At 37.9% G+C, this 23,645-nt stretch overlaps 1 protein-coding gene across 3 annotated transcripts; it reads right to left on the bottom strand.

Moving 5' to 3' along the window:
* Positions 1 to 3,805: 3,805 nt before the first annotated feature.
* agtr1b (angiotensin II receptor, type 1b) lies at positions 3,806 to 17,817 on the bottom strand. 3 transcript variants are annotated; one of them, XR_014534604.1, is made up of 3 exons: positions 17,485 to 17,817; positions 4,931 to 6,750; positions 3,806 to 4,824 (listed from the first exon to the last, which is right to left on the bottom strand). XR_014534604.1 is itself a non-coding variant. In XM_083548067.1 (2 exons), the coding sequence occupies exon 2, from the start codon at positions 6,635 to 6,637 to the stop codon at positions 5,546 to 5,548; it is 1,092 nt and encodes a 363-aa protein (XP_083404193.1). In that variant the 5' UTR covers positions 6,638 to 6,750; positions 17,485 to 17,817; the 3' UTR covers positions 3,806 to 5,545. The 3 variants fall into 3 exon arrangements, 2 of the variants coding, with proteins under 2 accessions (XP_083404193.1, XP_083404194.1); XM_083548067.1 differs by having other exon boundaries at positions 3,806 to 6,750; XM_083548068.1 differs by lacking the exon at positions 17,485 to 17,817 and adding an exon at positions 12,754 to 12,960 and having other exon boundaries at positions 3,806 to 6,750.
* Between the last annotated feature and the right edge of the window lie 5,828 nt (positions 17,818 to 23,645).

Raw genomic sequence — 23,645 nt, 5'->3', positions numbered from 1 at the left:
AGATGTACTAGGACTTGTTCAGCCATGAGCTTGTAGGGTTTAAACAATGATTAACATGTGAATAAGGATATTTACAGACGCTCTAAAAAAATATCATGCGAGTTTTAAGCCAAGGACACGGCACGTATCTGATAGTGAGAGTACAACATTTGTAGCTTTTGGTTATAAATGGATTTGATGACTGTTATTATTAAAATGAGGGTTTACAAGAATATGGGGAGAGCTTTTACAAAAAAAAGTTATTTCTTTTGTTTAATGTACAAACATGTACATTTTAGCAACAATATATTTATTGCTATCATTTAATCATGTATTAATCAACGTATTCCTCTCAACAAATGGTCTGTTTTTTATCAGTTTTAAAGAAAGAAAGAAAAGCTTTAATTATCAGGGACTTTTTATATATACATGTTTAAATGTCTGGCTGTCACACAAAAAGACAAAAACAATCTGGTTTATGTCTGTAACCTGTTTTACTTGAGAGAACAGAGATACAGGAAGTCAGTTCGCTTTGTGTTTAAACTTTTGCTAGCAAAATCCTCAAAACAGGTATTTGGACAACTGATTTTCTTTGTCAGAATTAACGAGTTAAAGCAAATTTGTTTTAACGCCAATATTAGTTTTTTTTTTTTACACGCAATTAATGCAGCGCACGTTTCTGTTTGACTATTTTTATTCAAAATATAAATAAATATATAAGAGGCAAAATTAAAAGCTTCAATGCAACTGTCAGGCGAAAAGAACGTGCCGGAAACCGAAGTGAAATCCACAAAGGTCTTTTTAATGAGGAACAAAAGGGCAAGGCAGAAAAACGGCAAACCGCAACAAAACTCTGGTTAAACTAACCAGGTGAAAGCTGTGACTTAGAGAGAGCAACAAACATACAGAATCTTGTACACAATAAAGAACCAAACAGTATAGCTTGGGTAGTCCGACTATGTTCATAAGCCTAAACTGTAGAACGGACAATGAGCTTGTGGATGAACGGAGGTTATATAGCGTGATGACTGATTTGGGCCAGGTGTAGATGATTAGTATGTAGGAGAGCTGCTTGGAGTGATAGGAGGGTTTGGTCAGGGTGTGGCTGGTGGATCCCTGACAGCAACACACATTTATTCATGCCATCCTTTCTTTACTCAGATATAAAAAACATCCTCTCTTCATATACATCTGGATTTGTATTCTTTATTGCTCCTTCATTATCAACTGTTCACTGATGGACTCTTGAAACGGTTCACGGCCATATCGTCCTTATCTATTGTAGCTACGGTTTATATTAATTACAGTATAAATCCATCCGCAGGTTCATTGAGTTTAACCCTTCACAGTAACTACAAGGATCTTTACACTGTTCATGTGGAACCATCCTCAGCAGCAGAGAGTCGTTTCCAATTTCAGAAAACTCCATCCAAAATTTTGACCTAATAGATCTTTGCTTGTGGTTGAGAAACACTATTGCCAAAAGAATATCAGCAGCCTGATTTTGCACATATTGCATACAGTATTATACACAAACAAATGACAAATGTATATTATATTTCTGGAACTTCTATGTTTATGCAGGACTAGAGACTAGAAGCTGATGTCCGGTTTATGTACATTTTTATTCTATAAATTGAATTTTTACACCATTTTAATGTCACAAATTCTCAGAATCTCACTGTACATGGTACTGTGTATGGTTGTGAAAAAAAAAGAATATTCAACATGTGAATATTCAACATAGTTTCAAATGGTGTGACAAATATATTATTTACAAAAAGTCACCAATGACATCAAGCACATTCATCATCAATTTAATTAGTTAAATGTTTGAAACAGAGATATAAGAACTTACACGTTTCTAAGACAGCATACTTCAGATACAAGTACAAATAGAAATATCAGACTATTTACATGTAAGATAAATATTTAACATCTAATTCAACAATCAGTTGTACCACAGAACTTTATTTACAATCTCTATACCACATCACAATTTAACTAGCATTAGAAAGATAAAAGAGCAACGAGAAGTTGTAAAGAGAATGTCGAGGTGAATATATTAACTGTTCATTTATTTCTAAATATTTTACAAATTAGATTTTGTGTGTGTGTGTGTGTGTGTGTGTGTGTGTGTGTGTGTGTGTGTGTGTGTGTGTGTGTGTGTGCAGGTGTATGTGCATGTGTGTAGTCTTGAAATTCCTGCGAATCTTTTCTCTTTTATTTATTTATGCATCTATATACAAGTCAAACACCATGATTATTAGCAGCTAATAATTCAGATTGGAAAATATTTCATTTAGAGACAGAAGAACTGTACAGTTTCATGCACATTATATGCTAAGAGAAAAGTTATTTATTTATTTATTTATTTATTTATTTATTTATTTATTTATTTATTTGTCTATTTATTGTGAGCTCTTTTAAGAGCTCTATAGATATATTTCTTATTTTTGTGTGACCTGTGTACATTAATATTTTTTTATTATTTTTAGAATTTTATTATTATATATTTTATATGTATATACACATTTCAATGGGCTTCTATTTTTGTCATTATCAATTCTTTTTAATTTTTCATTTCATTTTCTACTTTGTGGAAAGTGCATATCGTTTGCCTAATAATTAGTCAAAAACTCATTTTTTCTTTTTCTTTTTAAGGGGGGGGTGAAGGGGCACAAAGAGAAGTTTACAGTTTCAAATGTTATTTTTACTTTACAAACATAAATGGAGTATTTTAAATCGTTGCTGTGAGAAAAATAAAAAAAATCTTGCACAATCCTTAATTGATTGATTATATACTGTACATATATAATAATAAATGTACAATTCTGTTTGATTAATTTTCAATTGGGTATTAATTAATCTTTTATGTTTGCTAAGTTACGTGGAGTGAAAGCTGTTAAAATCAAAACGTCACATCTTTAACACAGGTATTCATGCAAGCTAGTGAACTACCTCGAGCTCTGTTGGAAATGTTACAGTGTGTTATAATGTCTATTAAAATTGTGTAAAACATTGTACTGCAGTACATCGAGAAAAGGTTTGTAGACACTTGACCATAGGACTATAACTCTATAGGGTTGAACTAGGAGACCCTCACCCTTTACCAGCATGACAATGCCCCTGTGCACAAAACCAGCTCTATGAAATTTACATGGGATGTAGTGGAAGATTCCAGTTATAGACCTCAACCATATTGAACATCTTTGGAATAAATTGGAACACTGACTGCACCCCAGGCCTCCTCACCTCACACTACATTAGTTTCTAACTGTACTAATACACTTGTGGCTGAATGAATCTCACACATAAACGTGAGAAATGTTTGACAGTTTGGTATATTCATTACATTTGCAGCATTTGGCTGACATTCTTATACAGAGTGACATAAAATGATCTAATTTTTACAACTGAACAGCTTTTCTCAAGGAACAACAAGATCTCTTAAAACCCTTTTAAAAAGAAGTCTGAAGTCTTAGCTATGAAGCTAGCACTTTGCATCAAAAAGTGATTCAACTGTGTGAGTTATAAACTTAAGGGATGAAAAACACTACTGCCAGACGCTTTGGTTGTTTTAACGTCCTAGTGATAAGGTATAGACGTCATTATCTTCACTGCGTAAAAACTAAAACATAACATGCAGCATCACCACATGATATTACTTTGATGGACAAGAGGACAACCGAGCTGCCGTTCCAAGATGTACATATCTACATAAGTAAAATCTTCTGAGTATTGATTTCTTAGTATGAGATTATGAATGATATGAACATTACCTATGAGAAAAATGAGAGAATTAGAAGCATGATTTTGTTCAAAACAATTCCAAATTCAAAGACTATTAAACTGCTTTAGTAATCTTAGATTTGATGTTATTTAACTGTAAAATTAGGAAATACTTGATATATTTGAATTTCTTTACTTGCTAATTTGCCGTTATGGAGAAACGGACTCATTGTAAAATGTTCAGTAAAATTATGCACAGGTCTCTATAATAGGTGGTGATTATAGCGTAATTTATTATACATGAACATGGGAAATGAGATAAGGGAGAATTAGCTAGCTAGCAAAAAAGGATGTATAAACTCCATTGGCTGGAGTCAACAAGTTAATAAATGACTCCAAAGAGCATAGAGCTTAAACAACCTTTAAGAACACATCCATTAGTACAAACTGACTATAAATAGGTTACATATGTGATATTTAAAAATCCTAAAATAGATTTTTAAATAGGTTTGAGTAAGTCTCCAAAGAATCTAAAAGAAATTGGGGAACTCCAGGAAATTCATCAGATTCATTGTTTTTAAAAAATTATGCATAATTAATTTTCAACAGTGGTCCCTACTTTTTAAGCCTGTGAGCTGTAAACCTTTGCATTAGATGAATCCTTATTTCAATAGCTAGAAAGTGAAATAATCTTTGGATGTTGCAAACATTGATTCTTTCAACAGGTTAGCCAATGCTGATTAGTGCCAACACTGATAGACTGGCAGTGTGTGTGCATGACCTTGCATTAAAAATAGAAAATGATCAACTGAAATGCAGGACAGTTTTTGTTTTAGAGGATAATTTAGATAATTTTAGCTTTTATATTTGACCAATTTCAACAATATCACTGTTATCTGTTCCTTGAGCTGACATGTTAAACTGACTTTGACTGGATTGGGGTTGGTCAGGAGTTCAAATCTGAAAAAGCGACACTTAAAATTAATTCTCATCATATTGGAAATACAAAATTAAGTCATTTAAATGAATAAATAAGTGTGCAGTTATACTGCACTCCTTATTTCTTCCTACAGTGTGGATGACATTCAGAAAGATGAAGATCTCATAAAAGCTCTAAATAAATGTTTTGGAGTTTTCTTGAACTGATCTTAGGTGCAATGACCAATATTGCCAGATGGATCCTAATAGACAATCAATATTAAAGCATAGTTTTTCTTACACATTTTCTCCACCAAGGTCCTATATATTCCTAAATGTCCTATTAATTTATACCGATTGAGATTTGCTTTGAAATCATGCAGCTGGCAACCCTGGGTACAAAGTTTAGAGCAACATGCATTGTCCTGGATTAAGGGGAGAAAAATCAAACACAAAACTGGCCTACATTGGACTCTCTCCCATTTATCGTGATCTTTTTGCATTAATGCATATGTGGGAAAGGACTGTGTAGATGCTAGTGTGCCTGGTCTTTCATAGTGTGTTTAGACGGATAGTTTTATTTATAAGTAGCAAAGTTTTGTTGCAAAACATAAACACATGAAATCAAGCACCAACAACGCAGTACATCTGGCCCTCAGTGTAATACTATTAACGTTCAATAAAGACTTTCATTCATTCCCCAAAGCGTGTGCCTGATTAAGTGTCATTGAAGCAATATGGGAACAACCTACACTTACACTGAAATGGATCAGTAACACTATTTTTAGCTTCTATGATTAAATATGCCTTAATACTGCAGTTTGATGGTCTTTGGAACTCAACAGTCCTTCAAATGCAAGTGAGATGAAACAAGAAAGATGACCCTCTCTGTGGTCTGATTGTTTTTTGTCTTGTTCTATGGCTCTTCCACTTTGTTAGCGTTATACTCTGAGTCTTTCTTGTTAGACAGGCGTAGCACTTGAGAAGCTCTGGTGGACAGAGCAGTCATCTTGGTGCTGATACTGGAGTTTCTCACAACACGTCTTGACTCACAGTGCAGCAGCCTCAGTAGGTTCTTGCGAAAGTTGTGGCCCACAAAGCCGTACAGAATGGGGTTGACACAACTGTTAAAGTACGCCAGGCATATGCTGAAGGGCATGGCTGTGTCAATGACATCCAGAACATGGCAGTCCTTCACCACTCCGAGCATTGCCAGCAGCTCCATGAAGTGAAAGAGTTGATGAGGAGCCCAGCATAAGAAGAAGGCCAGGACGGCAGCAACGAGCATGCGCAGAACCTCGTCTTCCTGGGAACGTGCACTCTTTCTCAGCAGTCCTTTTGCTTTCATAAGGGCGCAACCAATCAGGCAGTCACAAGTGATGATGATCAGAAAGGGCACAAAGAAGCCTAATACGCTCTTAAGAATGCTAAGGGACACCAAAAGATTCATTTGCTTGTTGCTCTGCAAGATTCCACAGAGTGTCGAGGGATGATCAGTGACCCTGTAGATGTCCCTGCTGAGAGCAGTAGGCATGCTCAGAACAAAGGCGAATACCCACACTAGTACACAGGTAATTCGGGCGTAGAGCAGCGTACGCCGCCGGCGTGAACCCATCGGGTGAACGATGGCTATGTATCGATCTACACTGAGCGCTGTAAGAAAGAATATACTGGTGTAGAGGTTGAAGATAGCCAACCCTGCACTGGCCTTACACAGGAAACTTCCGAACGGCCAGTGGTAGCCCAAGGCAGTAAACGTAGCCCACATAGGCAGGGTAACGAGGAAGGTGAGATCCGATATGGCCAAATTGAGCACAAAAACATTAGCCACAGTCTTTAGCTTCATGTAGCGGTAGATCACAGCCACCACCAGGCTGTTACCCACCATCCCAATTACGAAGTTGCTAGCATACACGACTGGTACGAAGGTGAATATGAAACTATGGCTCCCGGTCATGTTGCACTTTAGTGGCAAAGCCTCGCTAGATTTCGTTGTTTGGTTCTCCATTTCTGTTTTATGGATTTGAAGGTTATAAGAGCATATGTTTGGAAACCATGGGGTCCATGGGTTGTGTCTTGCTATTCACTTTTTTCACCACAGTTCCCAGGCCTCCTCGTCTCCTGTAAAAAAACAAAACAACAAAAACGTCAATCATGATCCTTAAAAAAGGAGAACAATTGTTACGACAGTCATGGGTTGTAAAAGTTAGCCCCGAAAGGCCTAGAGGGAAAAACCTTTAAGGCTACGTATTCTCATTAAAACCAGAGTTTATATATTTTTTGCAAAACAAGACACCATCAAAAGCTTAATGGACAGAATAGCCTTTGAAATCATGATAAATGGGCCATCAAGGAACTTGTGTTTGGCCTTTCACAGCTTCTCCCATTTCCAGGTAGTAAGAGGCAGCAGTAAAGTTGTACACAGTTTATGGAAGAAGTCGTCCATGGATGCAGCCACTGGGAAAAAGACGACAGTTTAATTATGATGTTATGAGCCACTCTAATGAAGTACAGCATGCTACAAACATTCTCGGATAACGACGCCATGAAATGTTTAGAGGTTCAGGTGACTGGTAGAGGACAGAAACAGAACAAGAGAGAGAAGAAAGACATGTAAAAAAAGAGATGTGTGGCACATTTCAGACATTTCCTCATTTGTGGAAGCTGGGCCTCAGCGTGTGAGCTTCTAATCAGTGCACACCTAAACCAACAGGTCACCAGGGGTCTGGACTGTGGAAACTTGTGAGAAAATCCAACATGTTTACCATGGAGAGTCAGCCTGCAGCTCTGTTTTAAAGATGTCTCGTTAAAAGACATTATGCAAAAATGTGTAAAAAATGTGTAACATTTCTCACATAAGCGTTAATTGGACTAAACATGGTGTTTATTGTGGCCTTGCCCTTTTCTCGATGATTGTAATTTAGGTTTTAATTAAATCACTCAGATTTGTGAGTATTAGGCAAGTGCCCTTTAAAATCGATTCTGTTGTTCATTTTTGATGTTAATCATACGCTATGGCCTTTATACTGACTCAGTTGAAACTAGAGGAGATTTTGGAGTGAAGTGTTAGCGCTTTCCTGCACCATTATCACCACACCAATAAAAGGGAAAATGATTTTGACTCTCTGATTTTATTGTTCCAATACAGTTCCTTAAACTTCAACATAAAGCACATAAAGCACAATGAATCTAATTTGGTGGTTATAAAGAAATGATAGATTTTTTTTGAAAGATATTGTAATACTACATCTACTATTACTATATAATACTATTATTATTACTACTAATATTACTATTTCTATTGCTACAATTATTTCTCTACTACTATTTCAAATTCAAGTTTTAAGTTCAAGTTTATATCTGTAGCGCTTTTCACAATGGACATTAACTCAAAGCAGCTTTACAGAACTTAAGAATTGAAGTGAGTGACGTGTATTTATCCGTGATGAACACCCTGGGGCGACTGTGACAAGGAAAAACTACCTATAATAATAATGCTAATAATAATGCTAATAATAATAAAAATAATAATAAATAATAATAATAATGCAATCAGAACCACTACTTCAAATGAATCGTAATACAATTAGTATTAGTATACCAATGAATACCAATAATGATAATAATACAATTATTACATAATATTAATATAATATAATAATAATAATAATGAATAACAATATTGCTACAGTAGTATATAACTACTACTGTATTATTTCTATTTATACTACTACTATTGATACTACCTATAATAATAATGCAATAAATACTTATATTACTACTACTTCCAATACTACAATAATAATATAATGAATACCACTACTAATACTAAAAATAACAATACAATTTTTAATAATATTACTGCTACTGATACTACTACCAGCAATAATAATAATACAAGCAAGAGCACTTACCACTACCCAATAGTAATACCATTACTACTACTAGTACTACTACTAGTAATAACATTACTACTACTAGTACTACTACTAGTAATACCATTACTACTACTATTAATACTACTAGTAATAACATTACTATATTCAATAATCATACACTAAATACACATATTTCTACTGCTAGTACTACAAAAGTATTAGTATTTTTATTATTATTATTATTATTATTATTAATAATAATAATAATAATAATAATAATAATAATAATAATAATAATAATAATAATAATAATAATAATAAAATTACTACTATTACTACTACTACTACTACTAATAATAATAGTACGCATTTTTGGTTATTTCGTTAAAGGTATAAAGGAATACAGCAGTAAGGAGACTGAGAGCCTGTGTGCTTTGTGCTACTAATAAACAACACAAGAGTGCACCCTTGAGCAGCTTTACAGAGAACCTGAAACTCACTCCACACTGTACCTTCAGCCCTAATTTCAAAAACACAATATTATTAGTAATATTAATGTTAATCTCCGCTACATTTTTCCCTCTCCACCCTGCATACCGGTGTCAGTCCATATCCATTCCAGCTACAGATCAAGCTGCTGTTACTGGTCACATTTCAGGACCCGGTGATCCATTTTAATTGCAACAGTAATACGTCTCATTTTAGGCAGTATAATATTTTTATTTTAAACCCGAGAGCAGTTTCACACGTGTGTCACATGCGCCTGTAGCTTTCCTCCGGTTTCACAGCTAAGGCCTCCCGGTGTAACAGAAACCGCTTGATTGGTTACAGATGTGGTGTTTGTTGCAGGAGGGGAATGTTAGGGTGCCAAGGATAACAGAGCAATGAAATAACACCCTTTCCTGCACAAGTCCTGCACTCACCAAAGAGTCCCTGCAGATGGAGCAGACCTGTACATACTTATTAATGTGGAAAACATTCAGTTTCATACAGCAAGTGTACACGATGTATGGCACAGACATACCCTGGGGTCTGTCAGATATATTATTTCAACATGTTTTCATATTTTCTGCCAAAATATACTTCATAAAAAAATAACAACAAAAGAAAAATGTGGTTTCTGACTTTTCTAGAGAGCAGATAATAATATTAATGATGATGATGATGATTATAATAATAATAATAATAACTAAATTTAATATTACAGGTATCACACTTTTAACTATGGAAATTGTCCCAAAGACAAAATCTAAATAAATAGATTGCAACAATATGCAACACTTTTTGTTAAAAAAACAAAAAAAAAAACAACAAAAAAAAGAAATACAGCATACCATCATTAACCCCCTCATACCAACTACCAAGCACTGTGGTGAAGGGGTAATGACTTGGGCTTGTTTTGCAAGACCTGGGTGACTTGCCAGTCATTGTGTCTCAGTCAGATCCATATGTCATGGATAAGTGTATTATGTAAACAAGTTTAATAACTGGTAGGGACCCTGGCGCACTCCACATTGGGATACTGACAACTGAATTTCTACTGACATTACAAACTGATTCCCCAATAATCAGTATAAAAAGCCAAACATATAAACTCACTAAATACCATATACACTATATGGGCAAAAGATTGTGGATACCTAACGAAAAGATTAGTATGTGCTTCTTGAACATCCCATTCTTCATTAGGAACCAATTTGCTGTTAGAATAACCTCCATTCTTCTGTGAACATATTCTACTAGATTTTCAAGATTTGTGCTCATTCAACCATAAAGGTGTTAGTAAAGTCAAGTGCTGATGTAGGTGAGGTGACAGATTGATGAGAGTTTTATTTTGGATAAAAGCAGCTGAGGAACCTAGAGGTTCACCAAAAGCACCCGAAACTCCAAAAATAAAAACAGCCCCAGGTGCAGAGGTGTTCGGCTTCATGAGTCACCTTTCAAGGAATTTCTTCATAGATAACCAAACCTTTAAATAACTAGTTGGCTTTTCCCACCAAGCACACTCAATCACTGCTTATCACCTGCTATTTTTCCGTTGTGTGTTCTACGCTATATTTACAGATATCTTTAGAACTGTTTAAGAAGGTACAACAAGGTTTAGCAGGATTGCTCTGAACTCAAAGCAATCAGCCCATCTACCATCCTGCAGCATTTTTTAAAAGACCTTATGAGATCAGTAAAACTATAACGCCTGCCTTTCACGCCACACAACGCCCTGGAGGACAATGGCAAATTCCCTGCTGAGAAGGTGCATTTGGTCCAGCTTTAAACAGTGACCAAACTATCTGTCCTCCTCTTAAAAGCAGCGGTTGTTAACACCATCTGGCAGAGAGCGGCGCCAGGCACTCGAAAGTGCTCCGCGATCAAGTTAATGAGTCATTTAATCCTCAGTCTCCCGCTGAGCTGAGGGGCTGGGCTGAAAATGCACCACATCAGCAGAACCGTGGCCGCTATAAAAACAATTATCCACTATTGAGTCACACTGTAATGGCAGACACACTCGGCCTGAGCTCTGTTTAAAACGTATGTGCATTTTAAGAACGCATTCTTATGTTGAACACTTAGCCAGGATGAACACACAAAAAGTTATATTCAATTCAATTCAATTCAATTCAATTCAATTCAATTCAAGTTTATTTTTATAGGAGTTTACACAAGGGACTTACAGGATGTGAGAATTATAGAGCAACTGGGGCAAGGAAAAACTTACCAGGTGGTATCAAAAAGTTTCGAGACTACTGGTGCTTTTCTGAAAATGTGTGTTACAACATCTGCGATTTAAAGACCAGATCTTGCTGGGAAGCAAGTTAGAACAAAGAGCAAATGTGAAATTCTGTGTTAAACTTGGCAAATCTGTAACAGAGTAATTTGACATACGTTTGAAATACGGCGATGTTGCAACGAGTCGTTCAAGGTTTTATGAGTGGCACGCAAGTTCTTCACATTTTTTCAAGAGCAGAAGATCATCAATAGAAAATGACAAGAGATCAGGAAGACTATCAATGAGCTCAACCCCCGAAAATGTCGAAACCATTCAGCAACTTGTGCATGATGATCATTGGAGAACAGAACACATGATCTCACTTCAGCAGCCACCCCACTCACCGGATTTGGCTCCTGCTGACTTCAACCTCTTCCGAGAAGACGGAGATCCAACTCAAAGATTGCAGTTTTAACAACATTGCAGAGATCCAGCTTGAATCGCAGAAGGGGCTTGACACGCTTTGAAAAGAAGACTTTCAGGACACATTCCATAAGTGGCAGGAACGCTGGGAATGCTGTATTGCTGTGCAATAGGTCTATTATGAAGGTGATAGTGTGTAAATGTAGATAAATAAACTATTAAATAATACCAAAGAAACAATATATAAAGTACTTTCTTGCAAACAGAACTAGACTTGAAACTTTATGATACTACCTCATAGATGAGGGAGAGACCTTGAAACGAACCAGACTCAAAAGGGGAACCATCATCATTTGGGTGACAACAAGAGTGTGTATTTAAATAATGAAAACATTACAAACACCGGAGAGTGAGAAATATCATAAGCACCGGAGTATGTCATTATGAATAATGTCCTTTTTACAATCAGCTGGAGTTCTGGAACCATGTGCTCCTAAACAAATCATTAATTAGCTCAACATCTGAGGTCATTACAGATTCAACACCAACTCCTCCATGCCAGAGCCTGTCCAATGATGAATGAGAAACAGAATATGTAGAAAGTTTTTTGAGTGTTTATTTGAGGATTGAAAGTTACACAATACGTGCTATATGCGATATAGTGTGAAGCAAAACTCGACTCTGGAACACATTACATAGATTAATATAGGAATATTTGTGGATTTTGGTTATTATACAGTGCTTGGTATTGTATATCTGTGAAAAAGTCGCTAGACTTAAAATCCAAGAATGCACCACAGCTATACGACGTACTTATGGTTTGGCTAGTTAGTGGAATTACCATGAAAGTTTGAAAGCTGATCTAAGAAGATGAGAGAGCTTGAATTCTGACCAATGGACTGAAGCTCTCCTGCATCACTCTCTTTACATAGACCTAAACCAATTGTTAAACCCTCTGTATCACTGTTAACAGGTAGTTAAATGCCATTATGGGTAATGCAGAAAACCAAAGTTATGAATCTCATTCTAAAATAAATCCATGTTCCAAAACTTTTTCGGGTCATTCTTAAGCCATTCAATAGACAACAGTTTCTAACATACACTTAGAATTTTACTTACTGTCTCATCTGTCCATTAAAAACCCCAAACCAGCTTGTACAGTGTAACATGACTGCTCTTGATGCACTAACAAACAAGCCACGCTCCCTGTTAGCCATCTAAAAACATCTGTCCTCTATCACTCCCCCACTTACTCACTCCCTCTTGAAGAGCCAAAAATGAAACAAGGTCTTGAACAAAAGGTCTACCAAGAGAGCAGTGTGAGCGACAAAACACTACACACACACACACACACACACACACACACACACACACACACACACACACACACACACACACACACACACACACACACACACACACACACACACTCTGTCATGCATTTAGTGGGGCTATGCTTACTAAACTTATCCACGGAGCAAAAATAGTTTACAAATCATGGTTCTATCAGAATTTCCACAATATTGCTATTGCTATTGCTACTATATAAATCAATGGGCTTTGTTAACATCCCATTCCACATTTAGTTACCATTTGCTGTTATAATAACCTCCACTATTCTGGGAAGATGTTCCACCAGATTTTGGAGTGTGCTTGTGGAGATTTGAACTCATTGAGCCACATCAGTGTTAGTAAACCCAGGTAGTGATGTAGGTGAGGTGAGGAGGCCTGGGGTGCAGTCAGCGTTCCAACTAATTCCAAAAGTGCTTAATAGGGTTGAAGCTCTAAAGCAGGAGAACTTCCACTTCAACCAATTTAAAGCACATCTTAATGGATCTGGCTTTGTGAACATAGGCTTTGTCATGCTGGAACAGGTTTGGTCTCCTAGTTCAAGTCAAGGGAACATTTTATGCTACAGCATCCAAAAACATTTAATACAATTGTGTGCCTTCAACTTTGTAGTAACAGATTTGGGAATAATCACATATAGCTGGAATTTTCAGGTGTTCCAACACTTTTGCCCATAGAGTGTATACTCCACATAATATCTTTAACCATAATATGATGCCAAACTCCACCTTTCTTTTACAACATTGATTTCTAACCATTTTAAAATCTGACATAAAGTGAGCTCCATGAAGATATGGTGTACAATCGCCAGAATAGAAGATCTCCTGCTTTAGAGCTTGATTTCAACCCTACTGAACACCTTTGGGATAAATGTGAACACTGACTGCACCCCAGACCTTCTCACCTTACCTAGATCACTACCTGACTTTACTCACACCCTTCTGTCTGAATGAGAACAAATCTCCACAAAAATCTAGTGGAACATCTTCTAAGGTTATTGTATCTGCACATGTGGAATAAATGTGGAAAGGGTGGAAAGAGATGTTCAAAAAGCACACACAAATCTTGAGCTCAGGTGTCCATAAACGTTTCTATATTTCGTGTATAATAAAAAAAAAATGATGCTATAGTAAAGCTGTAAAGTGCACTAAATGATCAGAAAGCACCGTACAAATCACCAGACTATTTGAATTCGAAACTCCTGTCTGTTAAATATGTAAATTTTAGAACAGTATCCTTTTGGAATCCTGTTTCTCTGTTTCCATATATAGGAATATTAACTAAAACCTAGAACTTGGAAACCCCTAAATAATGACCCCCCCCCCCACACACACACACACACATACAAACTGCATTGATGGATGGATGTACATTTATTTTAATTCATTTTCATTTCTTTTTAAACTCTGTAATTATTTGCTATTTTATAAACTTTGCAAATTTGAAGGTTAATATGTGTCATGCCAATAAAGCAGAGACAGAAAGAGAGAGAGAGAGAGAGAGAGAGAGAGAGAGAGAGAGAGATGCCTGCCACTACACAGCAACCAAATTGATGCCTGCAAATGCAACTTATACTTTACATTTGTTAGTTTAAAATTCTGTTCAGCTTGTTTCTGTTGTTGTTTATTTTAAGTGAGCAGAAGCTTGGGAAAAATGCTGCACAGTCCCCATCGTGATGTGAAAAAGAGAAAGTTTGAGACAGATGGTCTGAGTCAGGGAATTGATATAAAGTTACATGCACCTAAATGACTATGAAACTCATAACAAACAGCCATAACAAAATAAACCTAATAAAAAAGTCAAGAACAGACGGAAATTTGCCAGGAATTGTTCCCATGTGCACACTGTTTTCATTTAAACTCCACACATTAGATTTTCAATCACACAGTGCAGGTGATTAAAATGAACGATTAAGAACAGTAATGTTTGGAAAAGAAAATCCTACCTACAAAATGCTCTACCTAACCTTCAGCAAGCATTAATGGAACTGTGATGACAATCAGGGCAGAAAAAAAACAACTATTACTCCACTCTTACTATTCTAAATCCATTAAACACCAATACAGGGACACGGTTAAATTAAAGTCAACAGTGTAAGAAGAAATAGGCAAAAACTAAACTGTATGATTTATAATCTTATTTGTTAAAGTTACAACAACATCAACAACAACAACAACAACAACAACAACAAAAACAACAACAACAATAATAATAATAATAATAATAATAATAATAATAATAATAATAATAATTATAATAATATTTTAATATGCTATTTTCCAAGACAATGTCAAGACCAAGAACGGAGTGTATTAAGACCAAGACAAGATCAAGACTTTAATGGGCTCAAACTATGACAAGACCAAGACTTTGAGGGGTTAATACCAAGATAAGACCAAGACTTTAGGGGTTTTAGACCAAGACAAGACCAAGGCTCTGGGAGGTTCAGACCAAGACAAGACCAAGGCTTTGCACATTTTTATGCAAGCAAAATATGGCAAACATTTACAATTAAAAAATACATAAAACTTTCAAATACCCAATACATTGAATATATTGAATTCTGTAAACTTTCAATAAAACAATAAGAAGATAGAAGTATTTTTATAGTTATAATTATAATGTATGATGAACATTGGTTTTAATGAACAGTCACTAAGTGTGTGAAAAACGCAACAATTCTGCTATGGATTTGTTTGGATTTTCTAGATGAAAATCTTTACTACATTTTAAGCCATTTAATATTAATTTATTGTTTATTTAATCTTTGTATAAAATCAATATGACGTTTGCAATCGTGCTCATATTTGAAAGAAAAAAACCTCTCCCTTGCTATTGAGTAATCATATGCAGAAGTTATAGTAAAAAAAAAAATCAAGATCTCTTGCAAGTACTTTTTTGCAAACATATCTTAAATTTTGTGGCCATTTTTTATATGTTTCCGAAAGAAAATGAATTGACGTCAGCGGTCTTGAACTATTTTACTGTCTTACTCCTGAGATCACAACAGCACAAATATCTTTGTTCTTTTGTTACCTAGACACACACACACACACACACACACACACACACACACACACACACACACACACACACACACACACACATGGATACTAACGCCTGGAGAATTCACTTGAGGGATATCAAACCAATGGGTTTAAACTGTTTTATATTGTTACTTTGACGCCACACATTTCATTTCCCAAACACGCACACAAAAAATAGGGCCAGTTTAGCAAAGAAAATCCACTGGGAGGAATAGAACAAGTATGTTTTTGGAGGCAAGAGGAAACGGGGAGGAACCAGGCAGGAAAGTACACAAACACAGAGACAACATAGAACTTCTTGTTCTGAAACTATATGGTCACTGAATCATTATATAATGCAGTGAACCCACAGGCTCAGTGTGTAAAGGGTGCCAATACTTTTGATGCATCTTGAAAAAACACACAAAATATAGTGACATTTTGTAATGAGTAATGAGGTCACGTAAATTTTTTACAATTCATTGTGTGCCTCAAACACACACACACACACACACACACACACACACACACACACACACACACACACACACACACTGAAATTGATGCAACAGGTGTAAATTGTTCTACTGTCTTAATGTTGTGATTTCCTTCTACCTTCACACTCACACACACACACACACACACACACACACACACACACACACACACACACACACACACACACACACACACACACACGCATACGGGAATTGATGCAACAGAATTAAATTATTTTAACTGTCATAATCTTGTAGTTTCCTTCTGTTTCCTAGACACCACACACACAGAAACACACACACACACACACACACACACACACACACACACACACACACACACACACACACACACACACATCTGGTCAATTCACTTAAGAGATATCACAAGCAAGAGACTGCATTACACTGACTCCACATATTTCATTTCTCTCTCTCTCTCTCTCTCTCTCTCTCTCTCTCTCTCTCTCTCTCTCTCTCTCTCTCTCTCTCTCTCTCTCTCTCTCTCTCTCTTTCTCTCTCTTTCTCTCTCTCTCTCTCTCTCTCTCTCTCTCTCTCTCTCTCTCTCTCTCTTACACACACACAGACCCACAGACACACACACCCACACACACAGAGGGATTGATGCAACAGTTTTAAACTATTTTATTATCCTAATCCTGTGATTTCCCTCTGTTTTCTAAACACACACACACACACACACACACACACACACACACACACACACACACACACACACACACACACACACACACACACACACACACACACAAAGCTACTTCTTTGCATTAAGAAAAGAAAACTAACCCTGAATCTATGGAAACATATCTGATTCCCTCTTCTACATCTTTTCCTCTAACTGTACCTACATTTCTGTCCTTTTTCATAACACAAAGTAATTACCATAGACTCACACACTACTCACTACCAGTCTCAACAATAAAACAGAAAAACCTGAAAAGACAAAGAGATCGTACCTGATGTCACGAGGAGCTGGAGGACCAAAACGTCCACGTGAAGGGGCTTCAGATAAATAAGACTTCTTACCCTAAATTGGAACACAAAGTCCAGATGAGCAAAAAAACAAAACACCTGTCAGGCACACACACACGCACACACACTGGCGTCTTTAACTTATACACTCACACAGACCCATGCAAACATGAACTTAATTTACTGCCCCTAAATCCCCCCCAGTGCACATACTCCAATCTGTTCCCTTGAGGCATCAGAATCTAAACCACACATCCACCACTCACACACACACAATGTTCTGTCTCTGTCTCTCTCTCTCTCTCTCTCTCTCTCTCTCTCTCTCTCTCTCTCTCTCTCTCTCTCTCTCTCTCTCTCTCTCTCTCTCTCTCTCTCTCTCTCTCTCTCTCTCTCTCTCTCTCTCTCTCTCTCTCTCTCTCTCTGGTCACTTGTTTCCTGTCCTCTCTCCTCCACCCGCTACAGTACGAACAGAGCTGGCTTTTCTCACAAATCTTATTAGTGAATTTATCATTTTCAAGATCAGAGACTGTGGTGGAGCTCATAAGAAATTCAGTCGTGTTTGTGTTCTTTCAGCAGTAAATCCATTACTCGACTCAAAACCTGCTTTGAAATCGAACAATTCCTGGAGCGTTCTTCTTCCATTTCATTTATTAATTCTAAAAGCATAAAACCAAATATCTGTAGTAATTATTAAGTTCTTACCAGGGAGTCACTTTCAGGAGAAATTTCAGGATTCATACAACCCAAAGTAAACAAAAAACAATTAGGTTTAAGGCTTACAATATATAGACAAAAGTATTGGGAGAACTGATTTTTCCATCCTTCCCCAAAATGTTATCAAACATTTGGAGGCACACGATTGTCTATGATGTATTTGGATGTGACTTTAAAATAGAATAAGTTTATTTAACCTATCCTTTTGGCATTGTACCTTATTATTATAAGTAAATTATATTTGGAGTATATATTGCTGTATATTAAGTATTGGAACACCTGAGTTTTTCAGCTATATATATATCTTCTTCTTCTTCTTTCGGCTGCTCCCATTAGGGGTCGCCACAGCGGATCATCCGTCTCCATACCACCCTGTCCTCTATATCTGCCTCTTTTACACCAACTACCTGCATGTCTTCCCTCACCACATCCATGAACCTCCTCCTTGGCCTTCCTCTTTTCCTCCTACCTGGTGGCTCCATCTTCAGCATTTTTCCACCAATATAATTCATGTCCCTTCTCTGCACATGTCCAAACCATCTCAATCTCGCCTCCCTCACCTTGTCACCAAAACATCCTACATGTGCTGTCCCTCTAATAAACTCATTTCTAATCTTGTCCATCCTCGTCACTCCCAACGAAAACCTCAACATCTTCAGCTCTGCTACCTCCAGCTCCACCTCCTGTCTTTTACTCAATGCCACTGTCTCTAATCCATACAACATCGCAGGTCTCACCACAGTCCTATAAACTTTCCCTTTCATTCTTGCAGATACTCTTCTATCACAAATCACTCCTGTCACTCTTCTCCACCCACTCCACCCTGCCTGCACTCTTTTCTTTACTTCCCTAACACACTCTCCATTACTTTGCACTGTTGACCCCAGGTACCTGAACTCCTCCACCTTCTCCACCTCTTCTCCCTGCAACCGCATCACTCCACTGCCCTCCCTCTCATTCACACACATGTACTCTGTCTTACACCTACTGACTTTCATTCCCCTTCTCTCCAGCGCATATCTCCACCTCTCCAGGCTCTTCTCAACCTGCTCTCTACTCTCACCACAAATCACAATATCATCTGCAAACATCATAGTCCAGGGAGACTCCTGTCTGACCTCGTCCGTCAACCTGTCCATCACCACTGCAAACAGGAAAGGGCTCAGGGCCGATCCTTGATGCAGTCCAACCTTCACCCTGAACCAGTCTGTCGTACCTACTGCACACTTTACTGCCGTCACACTGTCCTCATACATGTCCTGCACCACCCTCACATACTTCTCTGACACACCTGACTTCCTCATACAATACCACAACTCCTCTCTCGGCACCCTGTCGTACGCTTTCTCTAAATCCACAAATACACAATGCAGCTCCTTCTGTCCTTCTCTATACTTCTCCATCAACATCCTTAAAGCAAATAAGGCATCTGTGGTGCTCTTCCTCGGCATGAAACCATACTGTTGCTCACAGATGGTCACCTCTTCTCTCAGCCTGGCTTCCACTACTCTTTCCCATAACTTCATGGTGTGACTGATCAACTTAATTCCCCTGTAGTTACTGCAGGTCTGCACATCTCCCTTATGCTTAAAGATCGGTACCAGCACACTCCTTCTCCATTCCTCAGGCATCCTCTCCCCTTCCAGAATCCTGTTAAACAATCTGGTTAAAAACTCCACTGCCATCTCTCCTAAACATCTCCACGCTTCTACCAGTATGTCATCTGGTCCAACCGACTTTCCATTCTTCATCCTCTTAATCGCTGCTCTCACTTCCTCCTTACTAATCCTATCTACATCCTGCTTCACTAACTCCACATCCTCCAACCTTCTCTCTCTCTGATTTTCCTCATTCATCAGCTGCTCAAAATACTCCCTCCATCTTCTCAACACACTCTCCTCACTAGTCAACACATTTCCCTCTCCATCCTTTATTGCTCTAACTTGCAGTACATCCTTCCCAGCTCGGTCCCTCTGCTTGGCCAATCGGTATAAATCCTTTTCTCCTTCCTTAGTGTCCAACCTCTTATACAGTTCCTCATATGCCTTTTCCTTGGCTTTCGCCACATCCCTTTTAACCTGCTGCCGCATCTCCTTGTACTCCTGCCTACTTTTCTCATCACTCTGTCGATCCCACTTCTGTTTTGCCAACCTCTTCCCCCTAATGCTCTCCTGCACTTCCTCATTCCACCACCACGTCTCCTTGTCTTGCTTTCTATTTCCAGATGTCACACCAAGTACTTTTCTAGCTGCCTCCCTCATCACTCCTGCAGTAGTTGCCCAATCATCCGGCACCTCTTCACCACCACCGAGCCCCTGTCTGACCTCTTCCCTGAACCTCACACTACACTCTTCCTCCTTCAGTTTCCACCATCTTATTCTTCTTTCAAACCTTACTTTCCTCCTCTTCTTCTTCGCCTCCAAAACCATCCTACAGACCACCATCCGATGCTGTCTAGCTACACTGTCCCCCGCCAACACCTTACAGTCTCCAATCTCCTTCAGGTTGCATCTCCTACACAGAAGATAATCCACCTGTGTGCACCTTCCTCCACTCTTATACGTCACCCTATGATTCTCCTTCTTCTTAAAATACGTGTTCACCACTGCCATTTCCATCCTTTTAGCAAAATCTACCACCATCTGCCCTTCCACATTCCTCTCCTTAAAACCATACCTACCCATCACCTCCTCATCACCTCTGTTCCCTTCACCTACATGCCCATTAAAGTCTGCCCCAATCACCAATCGTTCTTTCCTAGGTACACCATCTACCACTTCATCTAATTCACTCCAGAATCTTTCTTTCTCCTCCATCTCACAGCCAACTTGTGGAGCATAGGCACTGATGACATTTATCATCATCCCTTCAACTTCCACCTTCACGATCATCACCCTATCAGAAACTCTCTTCACCTCCACTACACTCTTACTGTACGCTTCCTTTAGAATCACCCCTACACCATTTCTCTTCCCATCCACACCATGATAAAACAGTTTAAACCCACCTCCAATGTTCCTGGCCTTACTCCCTTTCCACTTGGTCTCCTGAACACACAACACATCTACCTTTCTCCTCTCCATCATATCAGCTATCTCTCTCCCTTTACATGTCATAGTACCAACATTTAAAGTACCAACCCGAACCTCTACTCTCCTACACTGCTCCTTTTCCTGCCGTCTCTGTAGACGCCTTCCTCCTCTCCTTCTCCTCCTTCGGCCAACAGTAGCCCAATTTCCACCGGTACCCTGTCGGCTAACGATACCTGTGGCGGTCGTTGTTAACCCGGGCCTCGACCGATCCGGTATGAAATTCTCATTTGTGATCCGCATATTTGATTTGGCACATGTTTTACGCTGGATGCCCTTCCTAACGCAACCCTCCCCATTTACCCGGGCTTGGGACCGGCACTAAGAGTACACTGGCTTGTGCCCCCCTAATGGCTGGGTTCAGCTATATATATATATATATATATATATATATATATATATATATATATATATATATATATATATATATATATATATATATATATATATATATATATATATATATATATAGGGGCTTTAATAATTTGAGATGTGAGGCTCTGCTCTGTAGCATTAAAGTGTTCAATACCTGCATTAAAGTTAGCAATCTTTTACTGAATTGCATTACTAGCTGCATATCTATCAACAATTATTATTCAGTACAACCTAAACAGACTCCAATTCCCATCAGTTACAGTCATGGTCACATTCAAGGTTAGTGGACTTTTACCAGACATCATTTCCTCTTAACCAGAGTCATTAATAATTTCAAGGTCACCAAACTTAAATGCACAAATCAGTCTTACAGCATAAACAATCCTAGACTTTCTGGCAGTTCATGCAAAGGCTCATTGCAACACTTTTCTTTCCATTTGCTCCCATTTCGTTCTGTGTACTGTTTACTGATCAGGCACAACATGACATTATAACATTATGACAGGTGAGATCAACATGACATTATAACATTATGACAGGTGAACTAAATAACACTGAGATGGGATCCACCCATCCAGGTTCACTTGCTGCCATACTAGGCATCAAAGAAACATTTTGTCCTTAATGTTGATGTGTTAGAAATAGAAAAAATTAAAATTATTTTGAGCAAGTTTGGCAAATTGTGATGGCTAAATGACTGGTTTAGAGAATCTCAAAAACTACAGCTCTTGTGGGATGTTGTCAGCATCCAAACCACCTCAATCACACCTCTCTCAGTTTGTCTCCAAAACGTCCTTCATGCGATGTCCCTCTAATAAACTCATTTTCTAATCCTGTCCATCCTCGTCACTCCCAAGAAAAATCTTAGCATCTTCAACCATCTATCAAAAGTAGTCCAAGGAAGAAACAATGGTGAACCGCTGACAGGGTCATGGGCAGCTGAGACTCATTGATGCATGTGTGGAGTGAAGTCTAAGGCCATATTTCATTGCTGGCCGTATTCACAGCAGGTCTCGGAAGACATTTCTCGATATGTGACTGCAGCCTGAGCCTGGGAACATTCTTGTCAAGACATCAATCCTTGTTCTTTCCAGTGTATGAGTTACGGTTTTGATGTATGCCGTTTCTGTTTTTCCCTTATTTTCTTAGTTCATGTTTGTAGAACGTCTGACCCATGTCTGTTTTGTTCAATCTGTCTGCCTGAGGTAAAAACCAAAATAGCCTGCACTTGCATCCACACTTTTTAAATGTTGGTTTAAGTTGGTTTAAGTTATTCCAGATTTGTGTGCAAAAAAAAAAAAAATAAAATAAAAAGCACATCGGGAAAACTATAATGCATCAGTTAGATGGGCATAAAAAAAATTATGAAAAAGTTTCTTGGGATTCCAGAAATAAAGCATAATTATGAAGTATAATTACAAGCAATATTTATAAAGAAGATTTAAAGAACAAATGTGTAACTAATGGAGCTTCCTCACACACACACACACACACACACGCACGCACGCACGCACACACACACACACACACACACGCACGCACACACTATGTTTGGACTTATTGGCATGGATTCCTTTTCCTTGTGTTGTTTCTGTCAGTCATATGACAAAAACCCGAACACTGCGATGTCCGGCACAGCCCTGTGTACATCAAGATAATATAAAGTTCAGCGGCATTTCCTCTTTTTTTCCTCTCTTTAAAATAAAAAATAATGGGAAACCCATTCCAGTACAACACTTAACTTTACTTTTGCATTTGTCAAGCATAATGACACAATATTTATTTTAGAATTTAGATAACACTGATTCCAAAGGCCTGAGCAAAGATTACAAGCACAAGCGCAGTGTCGTGTCAGCGCTGAGATTCGACCCCTGATTCCCAGAATTACCACAGTACAGAATCACAACATAGCAGATCTGGAATATATTTCCCATTACACACATCAACTGCCATGATGTTCATGTTCA

Source organism: Silurus aristotelis, assembly GCF_946808225.1.
Source record: "Silurus aristotelis genome assembly, chromosome: 1".
Classification (NCBI taxonomy): domain Eukaryota; kingdom Metazoa; phylum Chordata; class Actinopteri; order Siluriformes; family Siluridae; genus Silurus; species Silurus aristotelis.
This window is presented reverse-complemented; position numbering and strand designations above follow the sequence as displayed.